The 14,528-nt window shown below is 46.7% G+C and overlaps 1 protein-coding gene across 2 annotated transcripts in view; it reads right to left on the reverse strand.

Annotated features, from left to right (window-relative positions):
• GLI2 (GLI family zinc finger 2) overlaps nucleotides 1-14,528 on the reverse strand; it is a 136,346-nt gene that overhangs the window by 20,791 nt on the left and 101,027 nt on the right. The window contains exons 5-7 of one of the 2 annotated variants that reach the window (XM_035569798.2): nucleotides 6,123-6,324; nucleotides 3,576-3,789; nucleotides 1,963-2,076 (exon numbers count right to left, since the gene is read on the reverse strand). In XM_035569798.2, coding sequence (XP_035425691.1) covers nucleotides 1,963-2,076; nucleotides 3,576-3,789; nucleotides 6,123-6,324 — 530 coding nt within the window. Of the gene's footprint in view, nucleotides 1-1,948; nucleotides 2,077-3,575; nucleotides 3,790-6,122; nucleotides 6,325-14,528 lie in introns of both variants that reach the window. The other variant, XM_035569789.2, reaches the window with a different exon arrangement.

A 14,528-nucleotide genomic window follows, 5' to 3' on the forward strand; every position in this document is an offset into this window, starting at 1 on the left:
TGAACACTACCTTTGTTGAAATGTTTCTTTCCAGAGAAAGCGGTCTCTGAAAAAGTGAAATTTTCTACTAAAAATCTTATTTTGCCAAAATGTTTCTACTTTCCAATGGAAAAAACTGAATTGAAACCATTTTAATTTGTTGAAGAGGATCGACATATTTCATTTCTGACTTGTTCAACATTAATCTGAATTTACATTGGAGCTATCGTGGTACCATAAGAGCACAGGTAACTCAGGTCCCTCATGCCTGGTGCTCCATTGTGTGCCACAGATCTTGTCTGAATTACATTTTTTTATAGTGCACACCATCATGGGAGATACTGTCTGGCCAAGGATTTTAGACACCCAAACCACAACTCACATGAGGTGTTTCCAATACAGCATTTCCAAAACAAAACACACACACACACACATGCTTTTTTTGGGATGGTTGAGCTTCTCACTCTGCAAAAAAATGTATCAGTCAGTAATCAAGTTTTCAGCAGAGTCTCCAGCAGAATGGAAATCCCCAGATTTAACAAGTGGCTGTCGCTTAGACCAGCTGAAAAGGAGACACCCCTGACATTCAGTCTTTTAACCTGCCCTCCCTGCCAGGAATGGACTGTCTCTTACCAGGCACTTTCCAATAATTTCTCAGTCAATACTGAAATGCTGCAAGATGTGAAGCTTGCACTTCCCTTGGGGTATTACTCCACACATCTCTTCATTAGGAACTAGCAGACTACCAATGCACATTTTCTTTCTCTTAATTTTACCTTGTTATTCTAATCAAGCCTCCTTGTAACACTTTAAACAATCCCCCCATCTTCTTTCAGTGCTTATTTCACGTGGGACTCCGTGGATGAAATACTGAGGCAGGGCTGCAAGGGAGAGCCAGGCTGGTGCTCTCCAAGCACTCCCCTGCTGTTGGGTACACACCTCTCCAAATCCGAGCAGAGAAAAGGTGGATGACAGCCGTTGAGAAAGCGGCTGTCTGTCCCACAGCTCCTCTGCTACAGATGCTTGAGAAAGCAGGTGATGGCTTTCAGATCTTTCTTCATTTGCTGCAGGAAATAAACACGTAGCCCTATTAGCCCTGGTGGTGGCCAGATTGGTTTTTCGGGGCATGTACTTTTGCAGCAGTGTGTGGATGCACTCCTAAACTCAAAGCTCCAGAGAGATGCCTCTTTGCCCTAATCGTGCTGACTACAGCATGTTTATCTTTCCTTGATATGCTATCTTCATCAATTTTACCAGCCCCCTGATGACTGCACACGTTGCTGTCCCCATGCATCATGCTGAGACCTGCTCCTGAACCAGGGCAGAAGGAGAAATTTGTCATCAACCCTTCCATTCGCTTGACAATAACATGGCCTAATATTTCATGAAAATGAAGTGCCCAGAGCACTCCTGATAGTTTACAGTTGTGATAAAGGACGGTCAGATGGATACTGTCAGCCATTAAACAGTTTGCAATCACAGAGCTCTGGAAAGAAAGCAAAGGGCTTTGGGCCCTTCTTGGTGTCAAACGTTGTGTCACTGGTGTAAAGGATGTTGCTAGGAGCAATTCCTTGTTGAATCAAGAAGTCCTTTTTTTGCAAGCTTTCTACCTACATGCAAGATTCCCTTGTAATCTATGCTTGCTCTGAGACACCAATACTGCTTGCTTTGCAGCACAGAAAACTCAAACGTCATTTTTAAAGTTATCATGCTTCAAACATTCCTTCCCTTCTCCCTTTGCATCCAACCACAGCAACAGCATGCCGAGTCCCAAGCACACATTCGAATGCTTCACTTGGTCAAAGCAGCTCTGTCCTGTATTGTGCTGGGCTTCCTGCTTCAAGAGACACCCACCTGCCTGGCACATTGATGCTTTGCTCCCAGCTGCAGCAAAACGTGCCAAGAGTATCGTTCCCAAAGACAACAACACCCTGCAGCTTTGCTGCCTTGGGCCTGCAACACTTCTCACACCAAGAAGGTTACCTGCGTGGTCGGGGATGCTGGAGGCAAGCCCTCAACTTCGGTCTTGACTTTGCTGCGCTTGTTAATTACTGGGTTGACGGTGCTGCTCACGGCCGACTCACTGCTCTGCTTGCTCTAGGAAGAAAAATGAAGCAAGATGTGGCACCAGGCTTTGGGATTAGAGACTCACTGCAGCCCCCAGCATTGTTAAAAGATAACTATAAAATCAGTCAAGGTTGAACTTCAAGAGTGGCTGGGGACAGTGGTGTATTGGCCTGCTGGCATGGGTTTCGTGTGAAAACTAGCCTGTGTGGGTTTGTGCAAGGCAGAGAGGGGAAAATATAGGGCACCATCAGCTTCTGCAAGCTCACCAGTGAGCTTGGCTCTTTCAGAGCAATCCAGTCCCTGTCAAATCCATCAAAATATTATGCAACCCCCACCCAAGCCATGATTTTATTTCTCAATGTGATGAAATGATTTGTTGAGAAAATAAATTCCTGGGGGGAGTGGGGAGCTCTGGTTACATGTGAGGGCTCCGTCATGCTGGGTGCATGAAAGGCTATGTGTATATTTTGCTAAGCTCTTAAAAAATGAGAACAACTTCAAGAGAAAAAACTATCCTGTTGTATATGCATAAAATTGGAACATTAACATTTTAAATACACTCTTGCTAATTGCTCAAGATTGGTCCTGCAAGTTATTAAACAGAGGCATAACTCCTGACAGCCACATTATTTTGGTAGCCAGTTTGCAAGAAGAAAACAAAACCAATCAATCAAATAACCTTCAATAACAAACAGAGTTTGCAGTGCAGCAGCCATGAGAAACCCTAAAACAATAAACCAGTCTGAAAAGTTCAGTATAATACAACTAAAACAACAGTTTGAAATGGGTGTGAAATGAAGTGAAATAAGTCTCTGGGGAGAAAACCAATTGCAATTTAAACTTCCAAGGAATGAGCATGGGAAGGGAAAATGATTAAAAATGTGTTAGACATATTCACTAACCATATGCATGGGGAGAGTATGTGCGCACACGGAGATGTGTGTGTGAGTACACAAGTATTTGCATGGACTGGGTGAGGTGTATGATTTCATACACATTGTGGCATTCGTTTTCAAAAAATGGCCCTTCATTTTGCAAAACTTGTAAGTAAAAACCAAGAGCAAATACACAATGAGAGAGAAAGCCGCCTGACTACTGAAAAAGAAGGAACAATACGTAAAACAGCTAGAGGTCTTCTGTAGGATGCACTTATTTGCTAGTGAGAAAACAGTTCTTTAAAACTATCAGTGTGATTGACGTCAGTAGGAAAAAGGAAGGAGGGACTGGTGAAAGAACAGACAAGGCTTGATTCACAGCATTCATGTGCTTACCTGGCAAAACCCTTCAGCATGTGCTGAATCTCATTGATTTCAACAGCACGTAACACATGTTCAAGGAGATTTGCTGCCTGAGATGGTCCTGCACATCACGTTTAGTGCTTTGATGGATCAGCGCCTTTCGCTCCTGCATAGGTATTTGTGTGCGTGGGTGTGCAAGGAAGGTCGGTGGGCCAGTATTTGGTTGTGACAAGTCCAGAAATGCTTTGTCAGAAGGAAGAAAAAGAGATGTAAGGCGAGAGCCGCCCCTACCTGACTGGAGTCGGAGATGCAGTTGCTGTTGCTGCTGATCTGTGCCGCAGGCGGGTTGACGGAGATGACCGCCATGTGCTGCCGAGGGGGAAAGGTGGGAGACGGCTGGATCAGGGGAGGAGTGTGCCCGAAGGCTGAGCTCAGGCCTCGCTGCTGGGTCAAGATCTGCTGGTACGTCACGGGGTTGATGGGGTGGGGGAAGCTGAACGCGGGGCTGCAGCAGTGGGAGGAGGAAAAATGATGAGGAGCTATTTTAAACCATGTTTATCACTCTGGCTAGCAACTGACCCCAGTTTGGCCAGGACTTCTCAGAGGCTCCAGAAAACTCGCTGCAGTGTCCCAGCTAGATGCTTTAATGCCACAGTAGGCCTGGCAGTCTGCTTTACTGCAAAGACAAGCTTTCTCTCATGCGTGCCTCAACAAACTTTTTGACCCACGTATCAGACCGACTGTAATTTCTTTGCTTCCTATGTTTAAAAACAGCCAAAGCCCTTGGCAGGGAGTGCAGGACACATCTGGATGCATCTTTGCAGCCCTGCAGCTCCCAGCTTTTCCCAGGCAGACCTATTCTGCAGGCTTGCAAGTTTGGGGTTAAGCTGCCCAGGCTGCGAAACCCCAGCATCACCTGGCTCAGCTGGCAGAGATCACAGCCCGCGTGAACAACAAGCCATTTAGCATTGTCCCAGCCATGTAGTTTACTCTGCATTCAGGTGAGGGGCATGCTGGCTCAGGGGACTGCTAAAGTATGTCACCCCTCATATGTAGGTCACTGGTTCAGCTCCAATCTAGGTCAGCAGTGACCAGAAACACTACCAGCTCCCGGCTGCTTGGGAGCTAGCTGGAGGCAACAGGTTGGAGCCAGGGTGCAGCAGGCACAGCATTAAAAATGAAGCCCTGCTTCTGGAAACACAGATTTCACCCCCTGGGATTTGTCCCCTTGACAGAGATGAAGGAACACTGGAGATGTGGTGAGTATCCTCTGCTCCCCTTACTCCAGATGGGTGACGCACAAGCTGTAGACTCTCAGCCCCCAAACTGATTATTTGACACCTTTAAAACTTGGCTGCCCTGAACCCTTACCCTCATGGCATTTTTGCTCATGTCACTAGAACTGCCCATGGTGCAAATACTCAGAGAACAGGGTCGTTATTAGCAACACACCTTATTTCCAATTCTGTTTTTAGAGAAAATATTCATTGCCAGTGACCATACAATTAGTATTTCACTTCTGAAACAGTTAATGACAACTTGACCAGAGGAATAAAGGGCAAAAATCACTACAGTGTTAAAGAGCTCTGGGAGTTAAATACGTGCTGCAGTAAATGAGGTGTGACGGCAGGCTGCTGCCCAGCACCGTTGTGTTACAACAAAGTCCAGAAATGACTTTCTGAAATGTAGCTACAGTCTGGGTCCAAGCGGGTGAGAACGGATTTCATTCCTGCTGTTAATGAATTGCTAAAAATAATAGTAAGTCATTTCATCCCAAATCGCTAACAGTTATCCTGTTATATACATAACCCATTTTACAATTCCTGGCATTTAAGATACGGCTTTAGAACACCGAGAATTTCACATTCATTGTTACCACTTGATTACACCCTCAGAGGTCAACAACTGACCATGGGGTCTGACTCTGTACTCCACAGACCTGTTGAAAATACCAGCTGCTACCCTGAAAAGCTTGAGATCTGAGTATAAGATCAGATGCTAGAGGTATGCCCAATTAAAGACAGGGGGTGACAGGAGTAGAGAAGTAGGATTAGCAGACAAGGAGTCACTATTTTTTTAAGTTAGCATTATGTTAGATTGTACAATTTCTAAATGACACTGCCAGATAAAGTAACTGATAAAATTAATGTAATAGTTACTAATGGCAATGTCCCTGACTTCCCCTACAAGTTTAACAAACTCTTGCTTTGCAACAACAGTGTTAATTAGAACTAACATATTTAACAGTTAAGTAATAAAAAGAATAATAACATTGTGAAACTTGGGTTAAGCAATCAGGGCAGGAATTGACAACAGTGAGCTGTCTAGTATAAGTGCTTTTTAATTAAGATTTGAGCAAAACTTTACTCAAGGGCTTAGATTTTTTTTTCAAACGTGTTTTTAGAATTAGGCTCTTAAATCCACCCAGGCAACATTTTTTTTTTTAAGAATGTAGGCCAGTAATTTCAAGAATACTTTGGGGCAATCTCTTAAATCAGAGGGGTTTCTTAATCAGTTGAACTATACACAATGAGCATTTTGTTAGACAAATTTATTCTCCATTTCTGCTTGCTTGCAAAGAGGCAGGATCATACTGTAATTACTGGAAACCTGGTAACCAATATTCCCATCCAGCAATCCATCCCCTCTACCCCAGACATTTCCAAGTACCCTTTCAGATGCAAAACCAGAGGGGGCTTGGATTTAACACACCACACAGCCCCAGTGCACAGAAGGAGAGGTTTTGAGGCAGGGAAAGTCTCCCTTGCTGGAGAGGACATCACTCCTCTGTTTGAGGGACACTTACACAGCGAGACTGAGCCGCTCCCAAAGTGTTACCTTATTGTCCCAGCAGATAAATGGCCATAGGAGCCGCTCGCTGCAGAGCTGCTTCTGGAGTTGTTAATGTATGCCACGAGGGAGTTTGGGGAGGTCCTGATCATTGTCTGGAGATCAATGCTGGCATCAGACAGCGGGGAGATGGACAGGGCTCGCTTTCGGCTTAATCTCGGAGTCACCCGTGGGCTTGAAAACCGGGACACTGTAGGAAAGAGAGAGGAGGGGAGAAAAAAGCAGAAAGTCAGACAAAACCAGCATGCTGCTCCCTTCCTGCAGCCAGGTGAAGGGAAGGAGATGCCTGGTGGTTGAGGGTGGGTTTGGGCAGGTGAGGGGGCACCTCCCAGAACACTCCCTCACTGTGCTGGGGGCAGAGAGGAGCTCTGGGATGGGCAATGGAGGGCGGCTCAGACCTGCTGCTCTCGTGCCTGCCGCGGGATGTGTAAGAAGCGGTGTGGGCAGCAGCTGCGCTTGGGCGGGAGGTTTCCTCTCTGCTCGGTGCCGAGTGACACGGGTCAAGCAGCACAGCAAACTCTGGTGTGCTTTGTCCTCCTCAGAGTATAAACAGAAGCCTGTCAATCATCCCTTTTCTCTGGCACTAAATTAACTTGAAATTAAAAGGGAAAAGGCCCCGGAAGATTTCTGCGAGCGCGGCCGTTCCTGTTGACTTGGTGGCAGGAGGAGGCCAGCGGAGCCGCGCGTCAGGGCCCAGGCGGCCCCCAGAAACGGTGCGTGTGTTGGGAGCGGGATGAAAGGAGTGTGAGCACAGTGCTGACCACCCAATTAATGAGGGAGGAGAGACTCCAGGAGCCCCAAAAGTAAATTAAGAGTTTTAAGAAAAGCAATTTGGCAGCTCAGGCGCAAAGTTCAAGCTCTCCTCCTCCAAGGGGACCTGCCAGTGCCTGGACCCTATTAGCAATTGTCAATCATTCAGGCATGAAGTCATTTTCAACCCTGCCAGTCCCATTTGTGGATCTGCAATACATGGCGAGTTGCTGCTCTACTAATTTGGCCTCCCCGAGTGTTTCAGCATCGCTAACTGGAACAACTGACTTCATCCCAAGGAAACTCTGCCCAGGACTAAATCACCTGCAAGTCACCGGGTGGTGCGGGCGGGGGCTGGGCAACATCGCAGCGGTCCCTGAGAGCCAGGTACCAACTCTGGCTCCTGGCTGAGCCCCAGCCCTGCCTGGATGGGCTCGTGCCTCCAAAGCCAGGAGAGCAGCCTCCAGGGAAGGAGCTGCCTATCTTTAAAAAAGATTCCTAAGAGTAAAAGTATGCCACTGGGCCATGCGGTCTGGCGGATGATCCCTGTCATTCACCCAGGGGAGTGCAGTGCTGTATTACTACCTGGTTTTTCCGGCAGTGGTCTCCCCAGAAAGCTGCCCTGCGGGCTTGCTCTGCCTATATCGTATTAAAGACTGTGAGGGAAGAAGTAACTTGCCCAGACAGGCAATATGAGCTGTTTTACTTCAGACAGTCAGAGGGACAGATTTTGGTTGTGTATCACCAAACACAAACCCAGCACTTTGCAGAAGCACGAACTTTCTTCCCTGCAGATAGTGCTGGTACAAGAGAGGGTGAACGGGTCGTACAAACTGGCAAAATATATCCCGCTAGCATGACAAAAAAAGAGTTCCTCGATTTGTGTTGGCTTGCAGAAGTTTGTGTCAACATTTTCCTGACATCTGTGGCTAGGCTTCAGTCTCCCAGTGCCCACACGAGTCACCTGCGTACCTAAGTGGCACCACCATTACCATGCCTGGGTGCTGTGCAACTGATGGGATTTAGTGCCATTGTCCCCTTGCTACCCTTAATGCCTCTCGCTGCACAAGTTCAGTGACTTGCCCAAGGTCACCCTGGAAGTCCAAGGCTAGGTTGGTACTTGAACCAAGCACTCTTGTCATTCTTGTCCTATGACTGAGAAGCCTCAAGAATTGCTGGCTGTGATGCCTTCACTGCAAGGCTAACAATACTGGGAATTTCTCCTAAAAATCAGGTTGTTGTATATATGCTGAACCCTTTCTTAGGGTATTTTGTAAAACTACATTTTCCAGCTTCATGGAGCAGAGAGAAGCTGAAAACATGACTCAAAGACCAGGTAGCAAACCCAAAAATCACACAGCGGTCTACAAAATCACCTTGTGACTGTTAAAGCCACCCTGTGATCTGGTGGGACTAGACTCAAACTTTCCAAATGCTTGCGGCTGGCCCTTCCCAGCCCTGCTCTGCTGCAGAGTGGCATGTCCCTCGGGAGCTGGAAAAGCAGAGGTGCTAAGGAAGCAAAACTAAAATAAGCGAACAAATTCCCCTCTGCAAAGGCGAGTCCTGCCTAAAGGCTGGATTGGAGAACACCCAAACTTCACACTTTGTTCATGAAATCTGGGCCCTGCCAGACCCCCAAACCATGCAAGGGTTGCTTGGGTCCAGATCATAAAGGTGAAAACAGTGCTATGTCCACAACATAGTAACGTATTAGTATCACTGATGTGAACTAATTATTTTTTTTTCCCTGGCAGTAAGGCCAATACAGGGGCCACGATCCAGGAAGAACGGGGTGCTGTTGCCAGTCTTCCCCAACCACATCTCCTTGAGCAAGTTGCTTCTTCTTTGTGTGTCCCTATTTCAGTGTCATCTATTCAGATGAGCTCCTGTACAGAGGGTTTGTGTTTTACTCCCTATGTATTACACCATGTATGATGGGGCTCTATCTCAGCTGAGTTGACAATGTTTCTGTCGTACAAATAATATGCATCTTTCCAGATATGGATATTGCTTTCTGCATTTGCATTCCCACAGTCTCCTCCTTCTCTAACAGAAGGAAGCAGGCCAGATTTGACAGTCATATTTATCTCTGTTACTCCCACACCTCAAGGGAGATCTGTTTATTAATGTGCCACTTCCCTTGATAAATTACTAAATAGAAAGAAAAGCCTTGTACTCATTTCTCGCTGTTCTTTCCAATGATTTATGTCCACAGCGCTGGTTCAGCCATTGGTCACTGTTAATTTGCAGAGCGAAGAAGTCCTGATGTCCAACAGAAGCCCTGGTTTTACCGGTGCAACCAACGTGGGCACCCTCCTGGCTGCACACAGGTATGTCATTTTTTCCCCGTGTAAAACTCTGCTGGAAGCTGTCAGATTTGCAAGCTGGCCTGGGACTTCCTGGCACCAAACCAGTAATATGCATCGTGTTACTGTCCGCTCTAATTTAGATCTTGCACATACCGTGGGCAATATGAAATGTTTGATAGCAGATCCAATAGGTTAGGCTCATGCTTTACACAAAAGCCTCTGAGATCTTGCGGGCTTTCAGGGAAAGCTGTGACCTAACAGCAGGCTATGGATGAACAATTCATCTCTTCTTAATAACAGCCTGCCCGAGATGCCCAGAAAGGGAAGTGTCCGGAAAACATTAAAGGAATTTAACCACACAAGGAAGCACTCATGAGTGCATTTAGGAAGAGGGAAACGTTTCACAATTATTTCTGAAAAGCAGATTAACAGTTGCGGGATCATTCTTAATAATAAAATCAGCCTGACCTCATCCCCTGATCTGAGGACACGGAGCATGAACATAAAATGATAGCAGGCAACAGCAAAGATAAAAATTAGAGTAGCTGTACACATAGGCAAGGTGTTCAGTATTGCTCAGAATAGGTAAGCAAAATCCCATATTGCCTGAGGTCCAGCGATGTCTCAAAGGAACCACTGCATACAACTTTTCCAGCACTGACTGCCCAGAGAAGTAAATGAAGGCAGGATCCATTTTCAGGCACAGAGAGATGGAGACGGAGAGCCTCGGGAGGATTTATCACTAAAACTCCCCCCAACTCGTCTTCCCTTTCAGAAATGCTGACTTAGCAAACCCAAAAATGTTAGTTTCAAGATTTTTTTGGTATTTGGAAAATACGTTAGGAGAAAAGTTTCCAAACTGTTTGAGCACTCCCTTCATCACTCATGAAAGAAAAGAAAAATAAAATTCAGTTGTTGTTCTAAAAGAAGTTTTGTTTAGAAGCCTAAAGTCATCATAGGTTACAATGAATTTGAAAATGTCAGAAGTTAAACCAAAATTAGGGAATTATTTAAAATTAAATTCAAATCATCTGCCAGAGTTTCAGTTTTTAAAACAAACTTCTCTATGCCTCTCTACCTCAAATACAACCCTTTTTTACTGTCAGTTGCTTTCCCTTGAATAGTACTCCTTCTCACTCGGGTCCAGAAAGAAGTGATGGACCAGCGCCCACACTTCATACACGGTCTGTGAATTATCATGAGTTACTCAGAAGCCAGGATTTTCTTCCCCAAATTAAATTTACCCACAATGGGCCAGCAATGAGCTGTAGGGCCACTTCTGCATGCATGGCAGCTTGTGGTGTGAGCCCCGTGGCTGTTCCCAGTGCTGTCGTGCCAGAGGGCCTGGCCAGCTCAGGATCAGGCCCAGACTCCCAGGGGAGGCTGGAGCCGAGGTTCCTGCCCCAGCCGCTCACCATGGCTGTGGGCTGTCTGAAGGACACCGAGGAAGGTGGCTTTCCTGCAGGGAGATTTCAGGCCTCCGTATCGCATTAGAAATTGTGGCAGCAAAGAAAAGGGCTCCCTCAGTGGGAGCTCCTTCAGGGCTTCGTGCCTCTGACCCTCCTTTTTTTACCGGAGCCCATGCAGAAGTTTCAGGTGCCTCTTTACGGACAAGCACATTGCTGTGGTCTCGATCACAGAGGGACATCGAGGAAATCTGCTTCCAAGTGGCTGAGCCCATAAGGCATGTAGGCTGCAAATGCTCACCCCCTTCCCCACTGAAACACAGCCAGGGTTTCTCCTGCATGCCCCACCTTCTCCTGCATGCCCCACCAAGCCCTGGGATAATCCCAGCGCTATCAGCATGGTCCCTGTCCCTGGCCGCTCACCAAGGAAACTCCACCCAAAGCGTACAGAAATACCCCCTCCTCCCGTCATCAGGTTAAATCCACGGGCAGTATTAAAACGCAGGATGATCCCTTCATCAAGAGGCAGCAGCAATAAGCTACTCACGTTCTTCACATAACCAGTTCCTTATTCCCCTCTCCCCTTCTGCAGTGGCAGCACACGTCTCACTTAGACTGCAGCAGATGCTGGACATTTGTTCTGGCACCAGACGCTGTCCTGGGACCCTTCTTTCTTCCCTCCCTGGGGCCTGATCAGCTTCGAAGTTCAAGGAATACTAATGCTTCCCTCAAATCCTTGCTGAAAGACAAGGCTGCATTCTTCTACTCCCAATCCACAAAGCGACTGTTTAGACGACCCAACTTGCATATGTAAATTGAATTCTTTAGAAACCAGAGTGCAGTGGGATTCCAGACAGAGCGCTTATGGGATGCTCTGGGACTTTTTCTCTCTTCTGCACATATTTTTCTGGGGAGGAAAACAGCATTGCTGGCTAGAACTGGGTGGGAAACCGTTTCCCATTCTCTGAACCTTTTCTGAGATTTCAGCAAGTTTCCATTCTGTGCTGGGACAAAGAAAACAACAACAAAAAAAAGTTCTTTCAGAGTTTTTAAGGAAGCGACCACAGGGCGCGCCGTCTGCCCGGAGTAGCCAACAGCAGGCTGGTTTGTGGAAGTCATCTGCGACCCAGCACACCCAGCCTGCACACCCCGAGCTGCTGGTCCCTCAAGCCCCAGGCAAGGCACTTCTTTCCCGGGTCACCGTGAGGCTGGTTTCCCTCTGTCTCTCCGGATGGAGCAGTCGCTTCGTGTCAACCTGCTGGAGGAGTCCTGAACTCACCTCTCGCTCTCCTGCTAACTGCAGTAACTGCTGGGCTGCACTGCCAGCACGGCTCCTCAGCCCGAGGACTTTTAAGTCATTTACTTGAAGTAGAAAGGCTCCAACAACAGTGACTGCGAGAGGCCGATGAAGTGGCCAGTGAACAGTGAATCACTGTTTGACTTGGGGGAAATAAAGTCCTACTTGATCATTTGCCCACATCCTGGGCAACTGTGCCAGATGCTGGTCTGTTGGCTATCCTGGGCTGAACAAAGCCTTTTCCCAGCTGAACTGCTGTTATTAAGTCAAGACTTTTGTGACTGCCATGCACGGGGCAGCAAGAAGCAGGGCAGGGATCCCCTCCCTAGCTCCAGAACCGGATGAAATGCCATTGCAGCACTGCTGTTGGTAACCGCTGGGTTGCACAGACATCTATGCAGTACTCGTGACCTGAGTGACTGTCTCTGTACAGTGCTGCTTGGACATAAATTGAACTCAAGATGTTTTTTTCTCCCATTCCCTGACTCAGTATGGACAACCCAATCCCACTTTTGACACTGTGCAAACAGAAGTGATGGATTTAAAGACAAGCTTGGCTTCCCCTGCTGGCCATGAGACTCCTTATTCTGAAGATCTGCATCTTGTTCCCAGAGCTGCCACTGCTCTGCTCTCTGATCATTTGATCTTTCTTTTCCAATGGTGAAATGGCTTTGCTTCGTACAATACTTAGAGATCTTCTGATGTACAGGGCTATTAGAATACAAACAACACGTCAGTCTGGATGCACTCCTCTTGAGAGCAAATGGCACTTCCAGAAGGGCTGTAGGTTATGACAAAAGCCCTTGTGCTTATGGAAAAAACAGCTGGATATGCTCAGAAAGCTGCAGCCATCTCCAGTCTCCTCTGTGCCCTCCACCGATCTTTTCTGCCTCATGGGTGCCCTCACCTCTCACCCTATAACCTGAATAATACACCATGTGGCACACACTTCTAGGATAGCAATGTAAAAGACTGTTTGATCTGTGCAAGACAATCTCAGAAGTGTCCCACCAGCCATGCTATGACATTGGAAAGGGGCTAACTTTTGCTTTGAAAATGTAGGCTTTCTGGCAAATAGATATAAGACTGGATTCAAACTCTGCTCTTGGATTAAGAGTCCCTGCTTGGATGGACAGAATGAAACAGGCCAGCTACCTGTAGGGTTATTTAGTTTTCACTGTCACTGGCCTGAAGACCCAAGCAGCCTGGTGTGTAACACTGAGATTTGGTCTACTTTAGGGGTTTAACTATTGATGTAGCTGCACAGTAAAAAATCTGCAAAAGAGATGCAGCTGTGGAGCACCCTTGCTCAGTTACTATTTAAACACTCTGACACATGGACAGTACCAACAGGCTCCAGCCAACACTGATGCCCTATTGCTTTCCTGACCCTACGCATCTGATACAGCGAAAAAACACAGACAAATTCAGAGTCATTGAGGGATTCTCCAAGAAGTGCTGCTAGAGCAACCAGAAGGACCCAGCTGCATGGAAGAAAAACCATACTCAGTGTCTTAGACTCCCATGGACCTGCAGATGCTTGGAGGTGATGTGACACTGAATAGGCCTTTTTCTTTTAAAATGTGCTTATCTTCCTCTTTTGCTTTTGCAGGTGTCAGTGTTATCACAGATGTGCTGCATGTGGTCTAACAGGAGCTACCTGCATTTCAGCAACCAGCAAAATAATTCTTGTAAAGTTTGTAGATTCTGGGTCTCTCTGGGAAGAAAAGGGCTCTCTGAATAAGAGATGCTGTGAGGCAGTGACTCACTAGGTTTTTATGCATGCTACTGATATTCTTGTCTCAGAAAAACACCATAAGAGGATGCTTTATTAAATTATCTGTTCAACTATTTACTTAGTCCCCACTGATTTAAATTTTTGAAATAGCTTTCTAAAGAGAGAGGGATATTCCAGCTCGTCAGCCAGAATTTCAGAGCCATCCATTTTACTCTCTGCCTAATAATGAACAATTCTTTCTTCATGCTGACACTGGGCCTCCTTCATCAGACAGGCTGGTGCACTGGGGATAACGGGTTAAGCCCACCAACAAAATACCAACCTAGGTAAGGTAGCCTGATGTCTCAGGATCCAGACTTGATGTTAGGAAACACTAGAATGGAAAATAGCAGCACTTAAATTCGTCTGACTTCAGCCATGCTTTTATATGCCTCTCTGGACCACAGCTGGTCACAGTACCTGCAGCAGCACCAACCGCAGGGGGAGTGAGGAAGGATAAAGCAGAGCACTGCACGTGATCACAGCAGATGCCCTCCCTGGGCTGATGGATAAAGCTGAATGCATAGACCAGAGACTGGCACTGGGCTGCTGCTCCTTCACATGTTCTTAAAAAGTAGCCTTCTGGTATCTCAGGTTGCATCCTCACGATGTACCAAAGTTTTCATCTCACTCAGAGCACGCGAAGGCCCACAAAAAGCTTTCCAGTTACTGATCAGCAAAGCTTTACCGAAAGATCAAAATAAATGCTTGGTGAGCCGTGGCTTTCCAATGCGTAATAGTCACGAGCATGGCTGCATGAAATTGGGACCTTTGTTACGTGACTTACTCTAGAGCCATTTTCAGGGGAAGCCAAGCGGGAAGAGAGTCTTCTGCCCAGGGGAATAGCTCGGATGA

The sequence above is a fragment of the Cygnus atratus genome, chromosome 6 (assembly GCF_013377495.2).
Source record: "Cygnus atratus isolate AKBS03 ecotype Queensland, Australia chromosome 6, CAtr_DNAZoo_HiC_assembly, whole genome shotgun sequence".
Taxonomy (NCBI): domain Eukaryota; kingdom Metazoa; phylum Chordata; class Aves; order Anseriformes; family Anatidae; genus Cygnus; species Cygnus atratus.